Source organism: Mya arenaria, chromosome 8 (genome assembly GCF_026914265.1).
Source record: "Mya arenaria isolate MELC-2E11 chromosome 8, ASM2691426v1".
Lineage (NCBI taxonomy): Eukaryota > Metazoa > Mollusca > Bivalvia > Myida > Myidae > Mya > Mya arenaria.
Window position 1 is genome coordinate 18,745,979 of NC_069129.1, and position 19,407 is coordinate 18,765,385.

Consider the following 19,407-nt stretch of genomic DNA (forward strand, 5'->3'; position numbering starts at 1 on the left):
GATTAAGTTGGTATTTCGAACTGATTGCTCCTGTCGCTGACGGAGCCGATGTTCATTCCGTTAACCGTCCTTACTGCACGAAACCGTTACTGAATATGACAATTCGTGAATGGAGTATGGAAACAAAACTGACAAAAAACAGAACACGAGACAGCATTGGCCGCAAAACACCCGGGTTACTTTCAGGAAGTACAGATTGTGTATTCATTAATGTGTATTTACTGTCTATAGTGTTGTACGATATATATAAATGTATATAAGTTCGTCTCTTCAATTTTGGAGGAATAAAAGAATCTATCTATCAATTATGAAGTGTAACTGTACTTTTGCAAACGTTCATAATAACACGTTTATTGCATTAAATCTGTACATCACATCTCGCATGTGCTGGCAATCTTATCATGTGTTGAAGTTGTTGGCGTTCACTTGGCATCCACCGTTAATAAACTTATCAAACACGGCGGTGAACATGAACCGTTCGAAGTACGCAAAGCACAGACCGGGCATCACAGTGAGCGTACCGTCAACAGTAAGTACGATTCTCGGAATATTTATGTTTATGCAGGTTAATGTACATGGCAAGTCCTATCGTTTACATTTTGGAAGGAATCAAATTCAATGCATGGACGCAGAAATTAACACAGGACGGACTAGCTGACGGGACTAAACAAACATATATCGTTCTTGCCGTAAACAAGTTGTGATTACAAAAATGAATTTTCGAAATAGTCTTATCAATAATTAAACGCTTGTAAAGAAGAACATGTAAGGATAAACTACCCATTTCCGCAAAACCCAGACAACAAAATACGTACAGAAACACCGCCAAGATTTTCATTACGCTCTTGTTACTGTAGAATTTGTACAGTTTGCAAGTCTGACTGAAATTGATCCTTAAACGCATAATCAACCAATCGTTTATTCAAGTTATGTTAAATGAATTGTATGTTGCCTTTATTATTATATTTCTATATATTTTGTTTGAAGGGACACGTTGGGTTACATCCTAAATCTGTTTAAGGAATAGTTATTTCGTAATTAAAATGCTTAAACGCTATTTTAGATACTACGGATATTAAATGCAGGAATTCCTTTCCTCGACGCAGCCAGTGGAGTCGCCTACGCAACGAAACCGTGAACTCTCTCCTTATTATTTCCCTGGAAGGTGCTCCCATGGAGCAATACGACTATGATGTTGCCGTGGCGCAATTGGCATGAAGCGAGAATCGGTGACTTTCTGTGTTAGCATGGCATGTGTGTTTTGATGTATTGACTTCTTTTCACCTGTATAAGCGTATATTGTGTAAGAATTGTTAACAATTAAACACTTATAACAAGTCATTAAACTTTATTTCATTTGCATCCATGTTGTTTTCTAATCGATTGGCATACACTTTTTGGCCTTAAAAGATCTTTAAATATACGTTAAATTGCACCATCGGTGAATGAAATACTATAAAAGGGAGGTGCACATCATCCTGACCTAACCCAATCAGTCCGATATGCCTTTCATGAATTCTGGGAAAACCTGATTGCAATGTACAATTTTATGCAAGATATCACTATATATATATATATATATATATATATATATATATATATATATATATATATATATATATATATATATATATATATATATATATAATATCTAATCACATATAGTAAATAATAAAATATCAAAATCAAACGCAAGACGCTTACATATAGTGTAGAGAGATCATGGTGTGATCCCGAACCAAGCAAGTACCGACTATTTTATTTATTATATTCAAATACTCCCCATGTGTATGTTTATATATGTGAACAGGTCTTAATAAACTGTCTGTTCTGGTATTTTCCTGTATAATCGATATTATTCGTTTCTATAAAAAAATCTTTTTTCAATTTGCATTAATATCATTTTAAGTCCTTTCAATGATATCATCTCACTAAGCCCCAAACGCCATATACAGGGTAGTGCCTTTATTATGACATGTCATCATTTGAATATTTTCGAAGATACGATAAAAATAACACAAATATTTTCATATACATATTTTAAAAAAACAATAAAAATTATATAATTTAAAAAGTCGAATTTGATAACGTATATTGTGTCGAAATCCAGTGTGTTCACCCTTTAAAACACATATAGTAAACAATGTCACAGATGAATCCTATTTCGAGATGATTTTCAAGGGCAGATAACACAAATTCGTGTCATTATTTACTAGCTAAACTATGTTTACAGGAAACACAACTAAAAGTGATTCAGTCGAGTGAAATTATGTATGAATTAACACTTTTCGGGTTTTCTTTCGTTTAACCTCTATTTTGACTGTGGGTTTTTAGTTCTAAACAGCTCTTAAATCGTTATTGTGGATATAAGTTGAAATCAAACTTTTTTAACATGGAAATTACTTGCATGTGTAACTATAACCAAAAATAAGTAAAGTCTTAAAGACAGATAACACCCATTTGGAAGTGACTTCTTAGTGTTACATGAGTTAGTTTGTTTTCTGTAACGCATGACACTGAATACACATGACACCACTGAATACACATGACACTGAATACACATGACACTAAAACAAGTATTGTTTTACCATACAAAATGTTGGATATTCTCATCTTTTTTTATCTACAAGTTTGCTTACGTTTTCGCCGCATTGTTTGTGCTCTTACTCTGTTTTTGCGTCACTTGATCGAATATATATCACTTTCAACCAATGTTATTCCTCTTATAAGAAACTTTCTTTCCATATAGTTGTCCGTGGTCATAAATATCTAGAATTCAGTTTTATTTGCTTGAACTTCGGTCAATTTGCTATAAAATAAATATGAATTTGATTTTGTAGTCTCTTGCCTAAACTATACGAATTGTAAGACTGACCTGAATGCGACACCCATCAAGAATAAGTTATTATTATATGCTCAGTTGTTTGCATCATTGGCAGCTAAACAATCAATGACCTTCTTGATTTCAGAGCCATCTTTCAGCATTTTCACCCTTACTTCCAGTTCTGTTTCACCGAATAGGAAGTTAATTTCTATTTCATTTTCAGCTTTGGACTTTCCTTTTGCATATCCCAATAAAAAGCTTCCTACATTTTTGCATGTGGCATCAGTTACAAAAATGGGGTTTGACTCTGAGGAAGTGAAAATATTCATAGCGGTGTCAGTATCTAAGTTAAGAAACATTGCTGAAGAGGCCTTGATTGGTTTTCCAATGTTCACTTCTGTGTCTGCACAGACAACAGTGAAAAACGCATTATCCACTTTGTCTTCTCCATAACTGTCAATAATCTTTTTCTGAATGGGGTGTTTACTTGCATCAAAGTCTGCTTTAAAATCAAAACCATATGTGTATTTCACTACTCGAGAAGTAACAAGCCCAGGCAAATGTCCAAATCTGACTGCGCCTTTTAGTACCGCTAGCCCAGCGTCTTGCGGTATGATAATATTCTTGTTTCCTATTTCCCGTTTTACTGAATCGTGTACAAGCTTGCATTCACCATACCCTCCAACCAGCAAAATGGTAGACACCTTTTTCATTTTTCTCTCGGAAAGAAGATTGATCATGTGTTGAGTGGTTTTCTTAATAGATTCCGAAAACCAAGACATAACAATCCTGGCCGAAACTCTTAGCTTGTCTTTTCGAAAAGCGACTTCATCTGTAAGTTTCATCTGTTCAAGAGTTTGTTCAATAGTCTGTTCTGCAGTCTCATCATGGATGCTTCTTAATGCTATAGGTAGGCGAAATGTCACAAGTCCGTCAGTGTCCGGGGTAATTGTGCGCTTTTTTGTCTCAAATTCACGCAAAAGTCCAAAGTAATCCTCCATTTCTTCCTCTTTAAATATGGACATTGTGGTCTCTCCGAAAATGTTTATCAACCAGCTGATAAAATTGTTATCAACACAGGTACCACCCCATGGTCCACCGCTGGCTTTGTGTATTTCTTTCAATGTGCCGTCAATGTTCTTTTCATGGACAGTTATATCCGCTGTCCCCCCTTAAAATTCGAAAAGAACATACTAGTAATACCCGTACAACAACGTATTAAATCAGTATGTTATGCTCTGTTACTCGTACTTAAGCCATAATTTCCAAAGCGCTGACATACTTAGCTATAAACTAATGTAAATAACTAAACATTGAAAGAAAAATGTACTGGTTTGAGAGGTCAAAGGAGTGTCACCGCAGGTTTATGAAGTGAAATAATATACATGCACACATAGAGCATACAGCAATAACATAAACTGCACACGAAACAGTACTTCTTTATGGCTGTCACGGGCATGCTTACCTCCTAGGTCTACGACCATGTACTGACTTCCGGTCTTGCTGAGGTCCGTCTTGAGACTCGTTTTGATCTGTTGACACCAGATTGAGGCCGCCTCTGGCTCAAGTGCAAGCTTGATCCGATCATTGTCCAGACCAGCCTAAATTTGATAAATCAAAATAAACAGTAATGCCATAATCATAGTTTCGTCCCACAAAAGGGATTTTACATAATTGGACAGTCAACGACCCACTCGCTGAAATAGCTTTTCACGGGCTGAAACATCCCCGACTGCATGGATTTATTTAAAACATCCGTGTTCCATGGGGAAAACATAACAGTACATGCAATCCCCTTAATGTACACCATCCGGTACGTACAACATTGATATGATCATAATATTGACTAATTACAATTTATATCGTCAACTCTTGATGTTACCGCGAATAATTGCCATATTTTACCAGCAAATTACAAGCGAAACAAATCAATACATTATTTTATGATTAAGTAAAATACAAGCTTACCATCACAGCCGCTTCTCTCATGAACTGTTTTGCAGCCTCATTCCAAATAGCGGGAACTGTAATTACGTACAAAATGTCTGATTCATTGATTTCGTCCACTTGCGTCTTAAGAGCGTCAACTAGATGGTCACGTAGGTAGCGAATGGACATTTCAATTATTTCTATCGCTGGCATCTTTTTTCCTGTTATATCCTCTACTGTCGCGTTTCGGTTTAATCCCTATATGAAATATAAAAAGAACAACAGAGAAGTGATCAGGATGATTTAAATCCTATGATGTAAGGTCAGATACTGATGTAATACGTTTAATAAACATTTTTGTGTTTAAGTATATATAACATGTAACTTGTATAAGAACGTGCTATAATACGCACACCACAGTGTTGAACAATCCAGCTGAAGGCTAATATGTGTTGCATATTTGAATGCATGGTAAGGGTGCATGAACATATTTCTCTTCTAGGCTATGTACGTCTTACATAAATGCATGCCACGTGTAACCTTTTCACTTCTGTTTTTGTGAATAAATGTAAATAATATCTGCAACCTTGCGTTGATGTGTTCCAAAAACCCAAACATAACCACGCTGACATCAGAAGAGTAAGAACATATGTAAAATCAGCCCCTGAATGTAAAGGCACCCTTCCATTGAACTATTCTCTTTAACGCGAACAAACGAAGAATTTCATTTATAATGTTCGGAAATATAATCGATGCTGTGTCTAGTTGAAAACATAAGAGGAATATACTGTTTCATCTGATAGTGTTCATAGAAAATATAGTTCGCGAAATGAATATTTTGTTACAGAAAATATTTTTTCCATGCCAAGCAGAAATGTCACACCATCTTGAACTACTTTTCATCAGGCCTAAAAAAATAAATTGTGTGGTTCGGGTCACCTGACCCTACCTGGAAAATATCGCCGACCATACTGTTGTTTTTTTGGCGCGACTTGCGAAAAGAAAACACTCCAGAGCGTCACGAGTTTAAACTCATAACACCCAAGATGAGTTTCGAAGATGTAGAGATAATGTTTTTGTTCGAGCCGGGATTTGTATCCGAGATTGACATGTCAACATCCGACAAGGGGTCATGGACCCGTTTGTATGAAGAACAGCTGTACGATATTCCTGTCGTACAATTTATCAAGAAATTCTCCGACTTTTCGCTCTTCAGAGTAAGGAATATACAATTGAACAAAATGTCTCTTGGATAATAGTATACGTTTTCCCACACATAAGATTGAATGCCGGTCTAACTTTAATAAACCCCAACCACCACTGCAGGACAAGGCATGACCCTGTCATGTTGTCAGATGCAATCATAAAAAAATAGTTTAAATAAAATAGCAGCAGGACAAACATTCTACTAGTAAAGAAAGGAAATATAAAATACTGGGAGTTCTGACATAGGCTGGTGCCTGACAAAATGTGACTTTCTTTTAAACTGGGACTGAAACCTGGGTATGTTGTCATTTGTACAGTTTATAAATTATTCCTAACTTTACTTCTTAGAGAATGGCAGAGAAATGTTTTTGAGATGCTGAAGCAGGTCAGTATTGTCACATTTAATTATCAATATGTTTTGCTTTCGGAAGGTGTGTGACGAATGACAACAAAACTAGCAATGACACACCACCTAACTGCAGCGATGCTCAGCAATGTCCTTATATTTTAAACTGAAATTATGTTGAAAAAGGACAAAAACAAAGCAAACACACATGTACTAAATTAAACCAAAAAAAAATTTGGGGACTATGTTACCCGAACCACACAATTTATTTTTTTAGGCCTAAGACAGAAACCTTAAGATAAAAGCATATTTTGGAAATATTATTTTATATATATATATTATTATATAATTATAACCGAATTCGTGTGCAAAGCAGAAATGTCACCCTTCGCATTTTAATGAACGTCTTGTACGCGAACAGCACTATAACAACTTTTTCAAAATAAAAAAATGAACAGCTATTTGTCTTGGATCCTTTAGATTTTAATATGTTATGCTTCAAGATTTATTAGTATTTAATTAGTGTTTGTATGTATTAATTTTAAAATAAACGTTTGAAAAGCCTTTGAATTATAATATTCCAATTAACATTAGTTTTGCGCGGCGATAACACATGGCGACAACGATGTAATTTCACAGACGAATAAAACAGATGGTATATCAAAACAATGTTTGACCTGAAATATATATTCATCATGGTTCTACTCATCAATAATGTTGTCCCTTTTCTTTCGTAGTTTTTGTACCAATGACGATTGCAAAAAAAACACGTCAAAACGACGTTTAGGCAATAAGTTGAAATATCTGACGTCACGCCTATATCGATGGACTACATGATACATTTTTTTATTATTTACATACCATTTAGTAAAAATATGTTTTATATAACATAAACAAAAGCATCCAATGCGGATGTGAACGGTCGATTTTATCTGGGTTTTAATGTTGCAAACGAGCATAACTCGACGTTTCTTAACATCAGTAATGTGCGCATGGTCCCTTGCAACACGTGTACTCAGTTTCAAGAGAATATCTATGACCTTTTAGGCCAACGTTATTGTTTTTTCCCGAAGCCACCGATGACGATGCTATCACAATAACACAACTCAAAAAGCAGACGACTTAAAAACTTACATCATTGTTGTGAAGCAGCATCTTGAATCTTCTGAACAGCATCCACGGTTTGTGCTTCCCTTGTTCAACAAGACTTAAGTATTTATTCTCAGCCTCAAACCCGAAAGCAACAAATTCTTTTTGCGGGTTAAGTAAGACACATGTTGGTGTTTTCAGTGACAAAAGTGCGTCGGAACCAGCATTCCAAGCTTGGTTGGTTTGAATCTTTGTCGGATCGTCTCGGAAAGAGAAAGCGTAGCCACTATATGTCGTGCCAATGTCAAATGATGCCACAAGCAAATGCTCTCCGGTAGTCTCTGCAGACGCCATTTGTTTCTGGAATATGAACGATAATTTAACGTGCCTTTTAAACAATGATTCATGCACCTGAATATTAGATATTCCAAGTAACCATCTTACATTTGTGTGTTACAAACCTTAAACAGGCTAGTGAAAGGAAAGAAAAATAACAGTTTTCATTTGGTTTGAATAACAATCTTAAAAAAAAATAGTCTAATTGTCTAAAAATGGATTTGAACTATTTACAAAATTTCCTTCCGAAATCTCAACGAAAACCCGCTCTAACGGGACAAGGAAGTGAATTCCTATCGACTTTCAAGAAATCGCGCTCAGCAACCTTCTTTATTGTATTTTGTTTGCATATGTGCCAAATTTATATGCCTTTAATAACTATCGTTTGTCTTAAATTAAGGTTTAACCACTTAAGAAGCATGTATTTCAATAAACATGTATGTGTCAATTTTTGTTTCGATCAAGTAAACTTCATTGCACTATTTACGTTATAAATATCAGTAACACCTTCCACTCATTTGGGACCAGTACTTACAATAAAGTTTGTCTTAAGTGTCTTCACAAAACATCCACATGTCATGATATCGCAGATATACCTCCCAAAATTCCTTCAATTGGTAAGCGGTATTTCGGGATTATGTTACTGCATAATAATTGCAACGAAATTCGATTTTACCACTATTCCGAGTTCTTTAACGGGGAAGGTAGACAAGTAATATTACGTAAATGGTCTTATGAAAGCAGACGCATTTGAATTTATAATACTTATTGCAACTTGTCCAAATTGAGATGACATATGTAGTGTTAGAGCAATGAGGTGTCATTATTTTTATCTATGCTTTTCAATTACTCCCATACCCTTGTCACTTGATTTGGTATAGAAACGAGCACCGCCTAGATATAGCATGCCTTATGGAGATTAAAACTACTATCTTTATTTATGCTATGAAGGCATTCAATCCCCGGACTAGACTCGAAGAAAAATTGTCAATGTATTACGCTTACATCTACGAAATTGCGAATAAGGACGATCAAAATGTTTCACATTTTCTTTCAACCAATTTTGTGTGATTCATTATGATTTTCATTCACATGGTCGTGCATTTCCACAATGATACGCAACTAACAATTATCATACCATTTAAACCATAAACATGCGTCAAATTAGAAATAAAAATATTAATAACAGAGTTTCTTTAATTCCTTGACCTTGAACTCAAATGCTAGTACCTCATTTTGATCATAACTCATTGTGACATTTTCCAACATAGCGATAACGTAGACATGAAAACTAATTTCCATACATTTTGAATCACAGTTATCTTTTAAAAATGATCACACTGATTGCATTTGAAATGAACAAAATACGAATCGCGCATCGGATAAAACTTGTATCCTATCGGTTTAATCAAACACCTAGTAATGTCGAGTTCGATAGGAAAATGAAAACAGACGGTTAAATTTAAAAAAAATGATAACATTTAACTGAAAGTAAATGAAATACCTCTCAGTGGATCGCGCCCACCAAAAACAAGGAAGTATATGAGAAATATGCGCACGTCACAAGCACGTGATTTCCGATGGTCCCGTCTTATTAAGGCCAGGACAACGACTTAAAGCTGCACTCTCACAGATTGAACGTTTTGACAACTTCTTTTTTATTTTTTTGTCTTGGAACGAGCCAATGTTTGGAAACCAGTTATTTAAGACTGCTGACAAAAATTAGATCGCAGATTTTGATAGTCAAGTTCAAAAATTGATGTTTTATGCATTTTTCTTAAACCGTTAGTAACGGTTACGGTTTAAGCCATAAAACATTAATGTTCGAACGGAAATATGAAAATCTGCGATCTGATCTTTTGTCAGCCATCTTTTATCATTGGTTTGCAGATATTAACTCAAATATTTGCTCTTTCCAAGACAAGAAAAAAGTAAAAACGGCATGTCTGTGAGAGTGCAGCTTTAAACTATACCCCGGCCCGTACACCGCACCATATCAAATTTTATTTTATTACGTATAAGTGAATGCATTTATTTGTGTTTTTTAAATTTTCATTAAGAAACAAAGTTTAAATAATTTAAAAAGGTACTGTTGAAGGCAATTTATTGTCTGCCGAACATCTACCGTACACGAACTTATGAAACAGATTAAAGTGAAATTAAATTCTCAAAAATTATGTTTTATTCATGAGCTGTCTACTCATAGTTTTATACATTTGAAGCAAAAACATAAACTTTATTGCAATTACACATTTATAAATAAGACTTATAGTGTTCGTTACGGTATACGTTGCCCCGCGTTATAGTAATTGATATTCTAATTTTGTTTACGTTGTGGGTTTTTTCGTAACATTCGACTGGCTCATATGTCAAATTTTTATTTCAATGTATATCTTTTGCATACAAATATGATGATATTTGATGCACAGATACGCTCGTGCGTAGGATTCGCTAAGACTATTTACTTTTCAATATTAGAGGCACATAATATCCTTATCAATTACTTGGAGTGTAGCATTTGTTACCATCAATAATTAGTGTGTGGGATGTTTTTCAAATAATAATTTAATCGTGCAAAAGTGTTCTGGTTTCAACCAATTTTAGGTTTGAATGGCCTACATAAGATCAGAAGATATTCAGAAGATATTCAGTGCATTGATTCATCTGTATTTATAGATTTCAATTTATATCTTCAGGCTGATTACTTCCTTAGTTGAACATACATTGAACAATTCTTTAAGTAAATTCAATCAATTGCCATATGAGATTTAAACAAAAAGTTTATTTGGCATGCTGTAAGAGCTGTTCAGACCAAATAAAAGTAGATCCAGTAGATCCAGTCTGTTGGGTTTTTTTTAAATCACAAACCATTTAGCTTCACACCTATAAGATGGAAAGAAGCCAGTGGACTGGGATGGTATAACAATGTTTTGATTCACTGCAATGTGTAAATAAAAAGTAATAAATCATGTAACAATGAGTAGGAACTTCCGACTTGGTATAATTTGCCCTAAAGCTCATATCGGAAGGTAACAAATAGGCGAACCTTGACTACATTATTCACTTATTCGCTCGATAGTTATTGAACGTTGTCCTAGACAAAAGGGTATAAAAATAGTTCCTTTACCCACTTACCTCGTAATTTCAATGCATCGGGGTGTGGTTACAGTAACTAGAACGTTACAATTAGTGAACAGTGTTTAAAAAATAGGGAATACGACGTCTCGCAAAAGTTATGTCTTAGTTAACCCAAAATTTCACGAACACTCAAAAAGCACACAATATACAATATAACGACTTACATCTGATGAACTATTCTATAACGTTATCAGATATTTATTTTGTTTAGATCAAGAAACAAAAACCAGCTAGAGAAACAAAATTCGCAAGGAGTTTTTAAAAGTAGCATTATTAAAAAGGTCATATTTCAATGTTGAATTGTATGGTGCAAACATACTTCAAATGTGAATTACTTTCAATTGAAAGAGGTTGATATTATATGCTTAGCCTACATTATGTTTTAAATGCGTAGGTAATGATGTATTATACGATTTCAGTTGAACAGTTAAATAAACACAGGGTTATCATGCAGACGGCGGAATTAGAATAATTCTTTACCTTTGTGAAAATATACTTTTTTATGAGTCTTAAGTATGGGGTTCTATCAGAATAATTCAAATAGAAAGAAAACTTACGCAATTAATCAAGTTCATACTATCTGTTAAAACTAGTACACAAAACGATTTATACTATGAGAGACTGGAAGACTAGATCGTATGACGTGAAGTACAGTAAACATAATACACAGTACTGGTTTATAACCATTTGTTTTCAGAAACACAAAAACATTAATCTTAGTTTATAATTAATGTTAAATTATATTGACATTCGTCCTTTAAAAATAAATGGGCTTAACAAGTAAAGTGCTGTTCTAGGTTCATTAGGATTCTATCATGTTTGGTTATCACAAAACTACCCTCAATTTTTGTTACCAACATAATACCTTTGTTGAAAATGTTCATGGTAGACTGAACGAGTTTTCAAGAGCATCGTTTTATAGAAATATGTTTTCAATTTGATTTTCGATTTTTTTTAAAATATCTTAATATTGAGAAGTATAGGAATGCTCTCAGCGAATTGAGATTATCATCGCATATTCTATAAATTGAAAATGGTAGATGGAGTAATACAGATATTGTTAATAGGACTTGTCCATCTTGTAACATTATAGAAGATGAGTTTCACTTTCTTTTCGAATGTAATGTGTATTCCGAAGTTTGACAAGGATACCTGCCTAGATAGAAGTGTACACATCCAAGCATGTTTAAAACCATTGAGCCTTTTCATGTCAAAGTATGTTAATATAGTTCACACCTTCGGTGAATTTGTGTATGGAGCTTTTGAAATAAAAAGTTTACTCTGTAGCTTAAACATGCTTATAGATAGAATATTTGTTTTGTTGAATGTGTTCTGAAAACGTTATAACTATTGATATGGCAATGTATTTTTTACTTAGTTTCTTTAGAATCTAATTGATTTTTCCATTACAATATGCCATATTGTGTTCGCTAATACTTTTTCTTTTATTTTCTTTCATATATGAAATCGCCGATCGCCACGTATATATGAGCACGTATTATTCCATTTACCTTTTGTCATCGAATTTCATTTATTTGTTTTATATTGGGTTACAAGTGTATATTTTTAATTTACGTACGCGCACCACGTGCAATTCTTGGAATTGGAATACCATACTCGCTAAATGCGTAAGTCCGCTTGGAAATTATCGTAGGTATAACGAATACCATCAGCCAGTAATTCGAAATACCAAGTTCAAAGTTTAATTCAGTATTATATTACACAGATATGAACATTTTTAACTAATAAATTGTTAAAGATGGTTAAACATTTGTAAAATGCACATCCAAACGAATGTTATAGAGGTGTCCTATACCTGAGATCAAACGTAATACATGAAGCACATTTAAAGTGACCAATTACATACATTTAATTGCATATCTAGGTCATTAACTAGTTGTGCCAACAATAAATTTATGTACACGTGTGTTTTACTCGCACAGTGCATTTTGAGGAAATGTAACCATTTTAAATAGCTATTGAATCGTAAAAATGCATTTTTTTTCTGTATCTCTGTGAAGATGATATTATAAACTAAGTGCAGAAAAAGTGCTGAAAAACATTCCCAAATAAGAGATCTATATCATGCTGGTATATGCAATGTCTTTTTTAACAGGCACGTGTGTATTTTATGAAGCTATCTTTCAATGATGTATTGTTATCTACCCTCATTATCTATGCAGTCTTGTCGGCAGCGCAGGAATAAATCATTAGGCACACTACCAAATACGCTTTGTAAATAGTACTCATATTTCAATAAGTTAATCGAGATCTCTATATAAGATATTGATATAAATAATAAACGCATGAACGCAAAAACGCTAAACAATTTACCTTGAGTAAATATAGCACGCACATAAAAAACTTAAGTTAGATGATAACACACACACACGCACGCACGCACGCACGTACCCCCCCCCCCCCCACCTTTCAATGCAAGTATGGTCTAGTTCTCAAAGGTAACACGAGAGTCTATTTTCGTGAATCGCAAACGGCCTCTATTATAATACAACCATGATCATGTTAAGCGGTACCATTGGCGGTAATTTAATTGGTGGTTATTTTTATTATTTACAAAACCAGGAAGAAAATCATGTAAGTAGTTAAAGGAATGAAAATAAATTTTATTCAAAAGTAAGTGTACCTTATTTTGCCAATGGCGACCCGCACTAACAAGGAAGTAGTAATACCTAGAAACCCAGTGAAGCGAGTTTAGCATATCTAAAATCAAAGTACTAAAGTACTGAAAGCTGGGCTCATTTATAGAATAAAGCTTTTTATATTGTCAATACTTAAGATTGCATTTTATTCTTGAAAACTCCCTAGGGCATTAGATGATCAGATAAACTATATATCTGGGTTATAGTCATTGGGGAAGAAGTCGGAGGTAACTGTCGACAGCGGTTCGAGAATAGCAATCGGTTTACAAGTGAAACTAAAGAAACACCATCATAGAAACAACTGCGCTGCACGTTTTCATTGTTTATGGAATCGATTTGATGCCTTTTTGTCAACATTATGTCAACATCGTATATAAGCATTTTTTTAAACAATTACACTGTGTTAATTTATTTATGGTTAATTTTAATTCTGCATACGATTCATTTATATGGTTGTTTAAATTCCTGGAGTACATTCATTGTTTGATGCTATGCAAGTCCATATCACTAGTTTTAGTTCAAAATAAGTCTTCACATGTTTGAGTGACAACTGTAATGTAAATGTGCCGGAGTCCAACGCCTTTTGCTTAACCCAGTGACCATTATTTTTATGCTCCGAATTTTGATAGATGCAGGTAATGTTAACGTTAACCTTAAAGTTGCGCTCTTATTCCCAAATAAGATTTACCAGAATTAATACAACTGTTTTGATATATAAAAAGGAGGAATAAATGACTGAAACAATGGTTCTAATGTAGGATACCGAGTTAAATTTGAAAGAAAGGTGCAGAACACACGGTATTTCTACAATATGAGACGTTAGTAGATCACAGTAAATCTTTGAGAACTCACCCATCATTTAATAATTTTTCGTTTTCAGCTATTACATACACGGTTACAATTTTTCACTAGCAAATTTAGAGTGGGGCGCACCGGGCGCGCGCCCCCGCTAGTATCGTTCAAGTTTACTTCTTTTATTTCAATATTGGAGAACACAAAAAGTATTAAAATAAGCTAAAAATGCATCAATTCCGACTACAAATTGTTAAAGAGTTCTGAAGGGAGTCACCTCAAACCCCGATGCAAATAGTTATGCCATATACTTTCGGTTCTGAGGTAGGGGCGTATGCCAAAAAATTGCGTTCCTAAGTTACACCCCCTCTAATGTTAATTGCTGGATCCGCCTCAGATCTTGTTATCACCAATTAATATTTTCCGTAAATGCATTAAAAAGTAAGTAGTTTAAGGTTTATTACTCAAAAATTATATTTGTTATACATGTGTATGTATTGATTTTGAATAAGAGTGTCACATTAATTATTGGTGATACAGAATGTCCTACGATGAAAAAAATTCTTTTGACGGAGCCAACTGTGAAAAAGTTCGGATTGGTTCTTGTTTTTATTAATATATTATGTGCAGAGCAACATCTATGACATGAATACCATCACAAAGGTTATAGAGAAGGAGCAGTACGGGTATGGGCAATGAGGAACATTGGTCTGTGTGCTCTTGCTATTGTTTATTTATGTACCCTTGTGGTGTGACTTAAGGCTATAATCTAAGCAATGTAAAAAGTACAGTCGACTATATGAAAATGGCTGAAATTGGACTGAAAGGTAAATTATTCGACATTTTCAATGACGTAGAACATTCAGAGGTATCAGTCATGATATTCTGACTATGTATTTCCAATCCTCACCCTCAATAGCTGGTCACGACAGGACAAACCAGATCGTAAGTTTGTACTTTACGCTGTTAGGACGATATATGTGACTACAAGATTTTGATTTCTGTGATTTGTAAAATTTGGGCAATGATTTGAAATACTTCTCATGAAGGTAAGCTACTGATGCAAAATTGCAGCGCAAGAAAAAAACATGAGACGCACAGTAAGTATGGCCAAGCTAAAGAGGTTATTTCTGAAAGGCGTATAATGGCAATACTGAGATACAGTCGAACCACGTTGGCTCCAATTTCATTGGCTCGATTTCCTCGTTGGCTCTACAATATGTTAAGGACCAAATTATTTACACTGAAGGTAAGCATTCGCGCTTGGTTCGATTTTTCCGGGGCTCGAGGTATTTTCGCTGGTCCCTGGAAACTCGAGCCAACGGGGTTCTACTGTAGATAAAAAATCGTCAATTGATTTGGTCGTTCACAATTGTCACGAAATGTGTGATTTTAAAATGGTTGTGATAATGACCAAGGTAAAACTTAACACGACGGTGTGGCTATTTTTACATTTGTTTTCATGAGGATTTGATGTCTCGGATAGACCTAACGTGACACGCCAAATTATCTAAGAGGTTGTTTTTTGTTACATATAGTTTATAAAGCTTGCATGGTAGCTTGTCACTGACGTTTTCATTGTATTTTTGACCCAGCCGTGACGCCATCGCGACTTAAATGGTTTTAAATGCCATCAATTACATAAGATAGAAGTGACTGCATTTGCACCTAGCAGAGTTGAAGAAATATAGTTACATGTAGATACAAGGAGATCCGAGTGCTATATCTAGCTCATTTTTTATGGAGACACCCCTCGTGGTTCGTTAAAGGCCCGGTATAAAACACCAATACAAGGTTTGGTCAAGTACTAAATACACAAAGTACCCCAGTACTATCCTCTAAGGCCGAGTGCCTGGCAACGGAGCTGTAACAAATTTATAACGTTTTTCGGTATGTTGGAAACATTTTGCACTTGAATGGGACGCTCCACCAATGAGAGGTTGTTCTAAGAGGACGGGACGCGGTTACTGCAACTATTGTTAAGTAGTAGTTTTGGTGGGTGAGAACAAAATTGATCAAATAAAGAGGGCCGGTGACTGAGAATTCGGCATGAAACACACTCTGGAAATGTACTGCCATGATATGAAGGTCGTTAATTACTCATATGGAAAATGGAAAAGGAAATTATGGTAATGAGATCATGAATTGTCGTCTTAAGCTAATGACAAGTTGACATGCTATAGTTTTATTATATGTTGGTCTCGGGATCAAGTGTATCATACGGAGAAAACCGATCTATCAGATTATTTAGAACCGGTGACAAAGATAACGTCATGCAAAGTAATTAGAAATGTGGTTTCACAAAGACATATGAGGTGGCTATACACTGCAAGATGTCCAGGGATCACGAAATAATTCCGAGGATTATGAACCAGACGGGACAAAGTCTAGCCAAAAGACGTTTCCATCTAAAAAGTGGCACAGCAGTGTTTGGTGTCATCTTTTATGAATGCTATGTACGTAACCTTGCCAACCAAAATAAACGATGTGTCTGTCTACAACTTGATCCTGAATCCATAAATTTTAATTTTTGGACTAGATTCGAAGAAAAAACAAATGTCAGTGCATTACGCTTATCTTATTTCTACTCAAAAGGCAACCCCAATTGCGCAATTGCGAATGACGAGGTTCAAAATGTATGTATAACGTTTCACTATTGTCAGCAGTGTGTTTGATTCATAAAGATTTTCATTCATATGCTCATGCAATTTAGATGCTTCTTTCATGTGCTTTGTATGATATTGAGTTTATGAACAGTCCTAATACACAGACTATGTGTAATGTCCTGTTCCTTTCATCAATTAAAACACATCATAGCTAATGTATCGTCTGTTTCTCTTTACAGTACGTAAAGGTGTATATGTGAGACATATGTAAATTGTCCGTCGAGTTTATGTGAGTTATTTATAGCGTTATATAGAGCGCTTTATACTAACTATCAATTAACCCATGCTAACTTTCCTGGCACTTCACTCCTGTTACGAATGCCTTACCAGACGGATGAATAAAGTATTGTAAATAATACACTTTGATATTCTCGCAAGAGAATATTTAGATGCCGGCTTTCAAACACAATAAAACTACAAGACCCTTGTGGCTTCTCTCAACACTATACCCCTTGATACATATGTATAATGTTTACCCTTTAAAATATTGCACCTCGAAGATTAAGTTCTCAAAAGTTGAGATGTTGAAAGCCTTCTTTAGGTGCTGTGGAAGATCGAGCCTTAATACTTATTTTGTTAAGATATTTTGACAAAGAAAAAATCTTATGGCATTATGCCAATGGGTCAGATCATATGAATCAATATATATTATTGATATATAATACAAATAACATACACAAACCTTGTAGTATTGTTACTGCTAACTAACAATGCATGTAATATTCAAACAAATAATCTAAGTTGCCTACCTTTTTATTGAACTAAAACATTCAACCCATCGTCTCTCCGCTTGGACAAGGAAGTTAATTCTGTTCGAATTTCAAGGAATCGTAGTATTCGTGTTCTCTGAAAATGAAAAGTTTAACCGTATATGTCGGATGATTAAACATGTATTCAATATGTATAGTTAAACAAGCATTACAGTCGATTTCGATAGAAAAAAACATACAAACATTAAAAAAAAGAAAGAAAAAGAAAACACAATAAATATAAGTTAATATTAAGTAAATTAAATACCTCTCAGTGCATCGCGCCCTGCTCTATCAATGAATATTGATCCAACGTACCCGCACATCAATATACAACCACGTGATTTGGACGATACTCGTCTTAGTAAGGCAATGGTAAAGCTATTATTAAATTCCGGGGCGTATACAGTACCATACACATTAATCATTTTAATGTTTATTTTATTGTTGTTGTTTTGTTCTTTTATGATGTTATTTGTTTTATGAATCTTATACAAAACATTTCATAGTATGTATTGTCTTCTGTACATCAGCCGTACAAAAAAACGTGAAAGATAAAACTTCGATAAATTGGCAATTGTTGTTTAAGAATGAATTAAATACTATTTTGCCTACATTGTATATCAGTTTGTTAGCATTGTTTTGCAAAAGAACTTAGCTTTTCAGGGTTTCGAGGCATTGAATGATCGTGTCTTTCTCTCCGCCCAAAACTACTAAGCGAATTTGGAATGAAGGACAACATGGCCCGTCAGTCGTCTTCACTCGTCAAAGAAAAACCGACTTTATACAATACGTTATGTATTTTTGTAACATGTATAAGTATTACCAGTATTACAAATATCATGATACGGTTTGAATTATCCCTCTCTTTGGTAGCGATTTAGGTGCTATCGAAAGTACAGAAACGTATGCAACTACGAAAAATGATGATATTTGATGCGCAGGCAAACTCGTACGTAGGACTTTGATTAACATTTGAAGAATATTTAGTCCTAAATATAAGAGGCATGTAATTAAATTGGAATAAAAAATCCTACGTAGTTATTTTTACCATTCAAACTGTGAAATAGTTTGCTAATGTTAACCATTTTTAGGTATGAACGGCCTACATAAGATAAGAAGGTATTCAATATGTATTGATTGATTTCTTTTTAGATTTTAACTATTCTACTTCCTTCATTGAAGATATATTGCACATTTATGTGATCCCATACAATAAACTCTTAATACATATACTGCTAGTAAAGGTTTTATTGGCATGTTGTGAAAGGCTTTTTTGAGTGCGTTTTTCTTATATTCCGATTGAAAATATTTATAGTTAAATAAACACAGGGCTTATATGCAGACGACGGACTGAAAAAAATAAATAAACTGAATGAAAATAAACTCTCTGTTTAATATGTCCGAGGTATGGGACTTTTTGAGATAAATTTTATATTAAAAAAATATATACGCAATTTATCAAATATATTTGCATTGTTAATATATCAAGAAAAATAATTCATGATATGAGTCGCGTGTTAGAGTTATATGCCCCTTCATATGCCTATAGAACGTATTCTAACATCGAGGCTGTAAGAATCATGCCGCTTTTAAAATTTAAATCATTGTTATATTGTATTTTATCCATGTCCAGCCCTTACAACAGTCGACGTTATAATTAAGCTTTTTT

At 34.3% G+C, this 19,407-nt stretch overlaps 1 protein-coding gene across 1 annotated transcript; it reads right to left on the reverse strand.

The window, feature by feature from the left end:
- Window positions 1-1,950: 1,950 nt before the first annotated feature.
- On the reverse strand, window positions 1,951-18,086 carry LOC128243261 (heat shock 70 kDa protein 12B-like). The gene is made up of 6 exons (XM_052960912.1): window positions 18,004-18,086; window positions 17,736-17,832; window positions 7,440-7,754; window positions 4,793-5,011; window positions 4,290-4,425; window positions 1,951-3,995 (listed from the first exon to the last, which is right to left on the reverse strand). The coding sequence occupies exons 3-6, from the start codon at window positions 7,746-7,748 to the stop codon at window positions 2,917-2,919; spliced, it is 1,743 nt and encodes a 580-aa protein (XP_052816872.1). The 5' UTR covers window positions 7,749-7,754; window positions 17,736-17,832; window positions 18,004-18,086; the 3' UTR covers window positions 1,951-2,916.
- Window positions 18,087-19,407: the final 1,321 nt, after the last annotated feature.

Excerpts from the sequence above, each read along its gene's own strand:
- LOC128243261 (XM_052960912.1), bottom strand. The coding sequence starts at position 7,748 with ATGGCGTCTGCAGAGACTACCGGAGAGCATTTGCTTGTGGCATCATTT. Across the intron at positions 4,426-4,792 it reads TGAGAGAAGCGGCTGTGATG|GCTGGTCTGGACAATGATCG; the intron begins GTAAGCTTGTAT and ends TATCAAATTTAG. Across the intron at positions 3,996-4,289 it reads CATGGTCGTAGACCTAGGAG|GGGGGACAGCGGATATAACT; the intron begins GTAAGCATGCCC and ends TCGAATTTTAAG.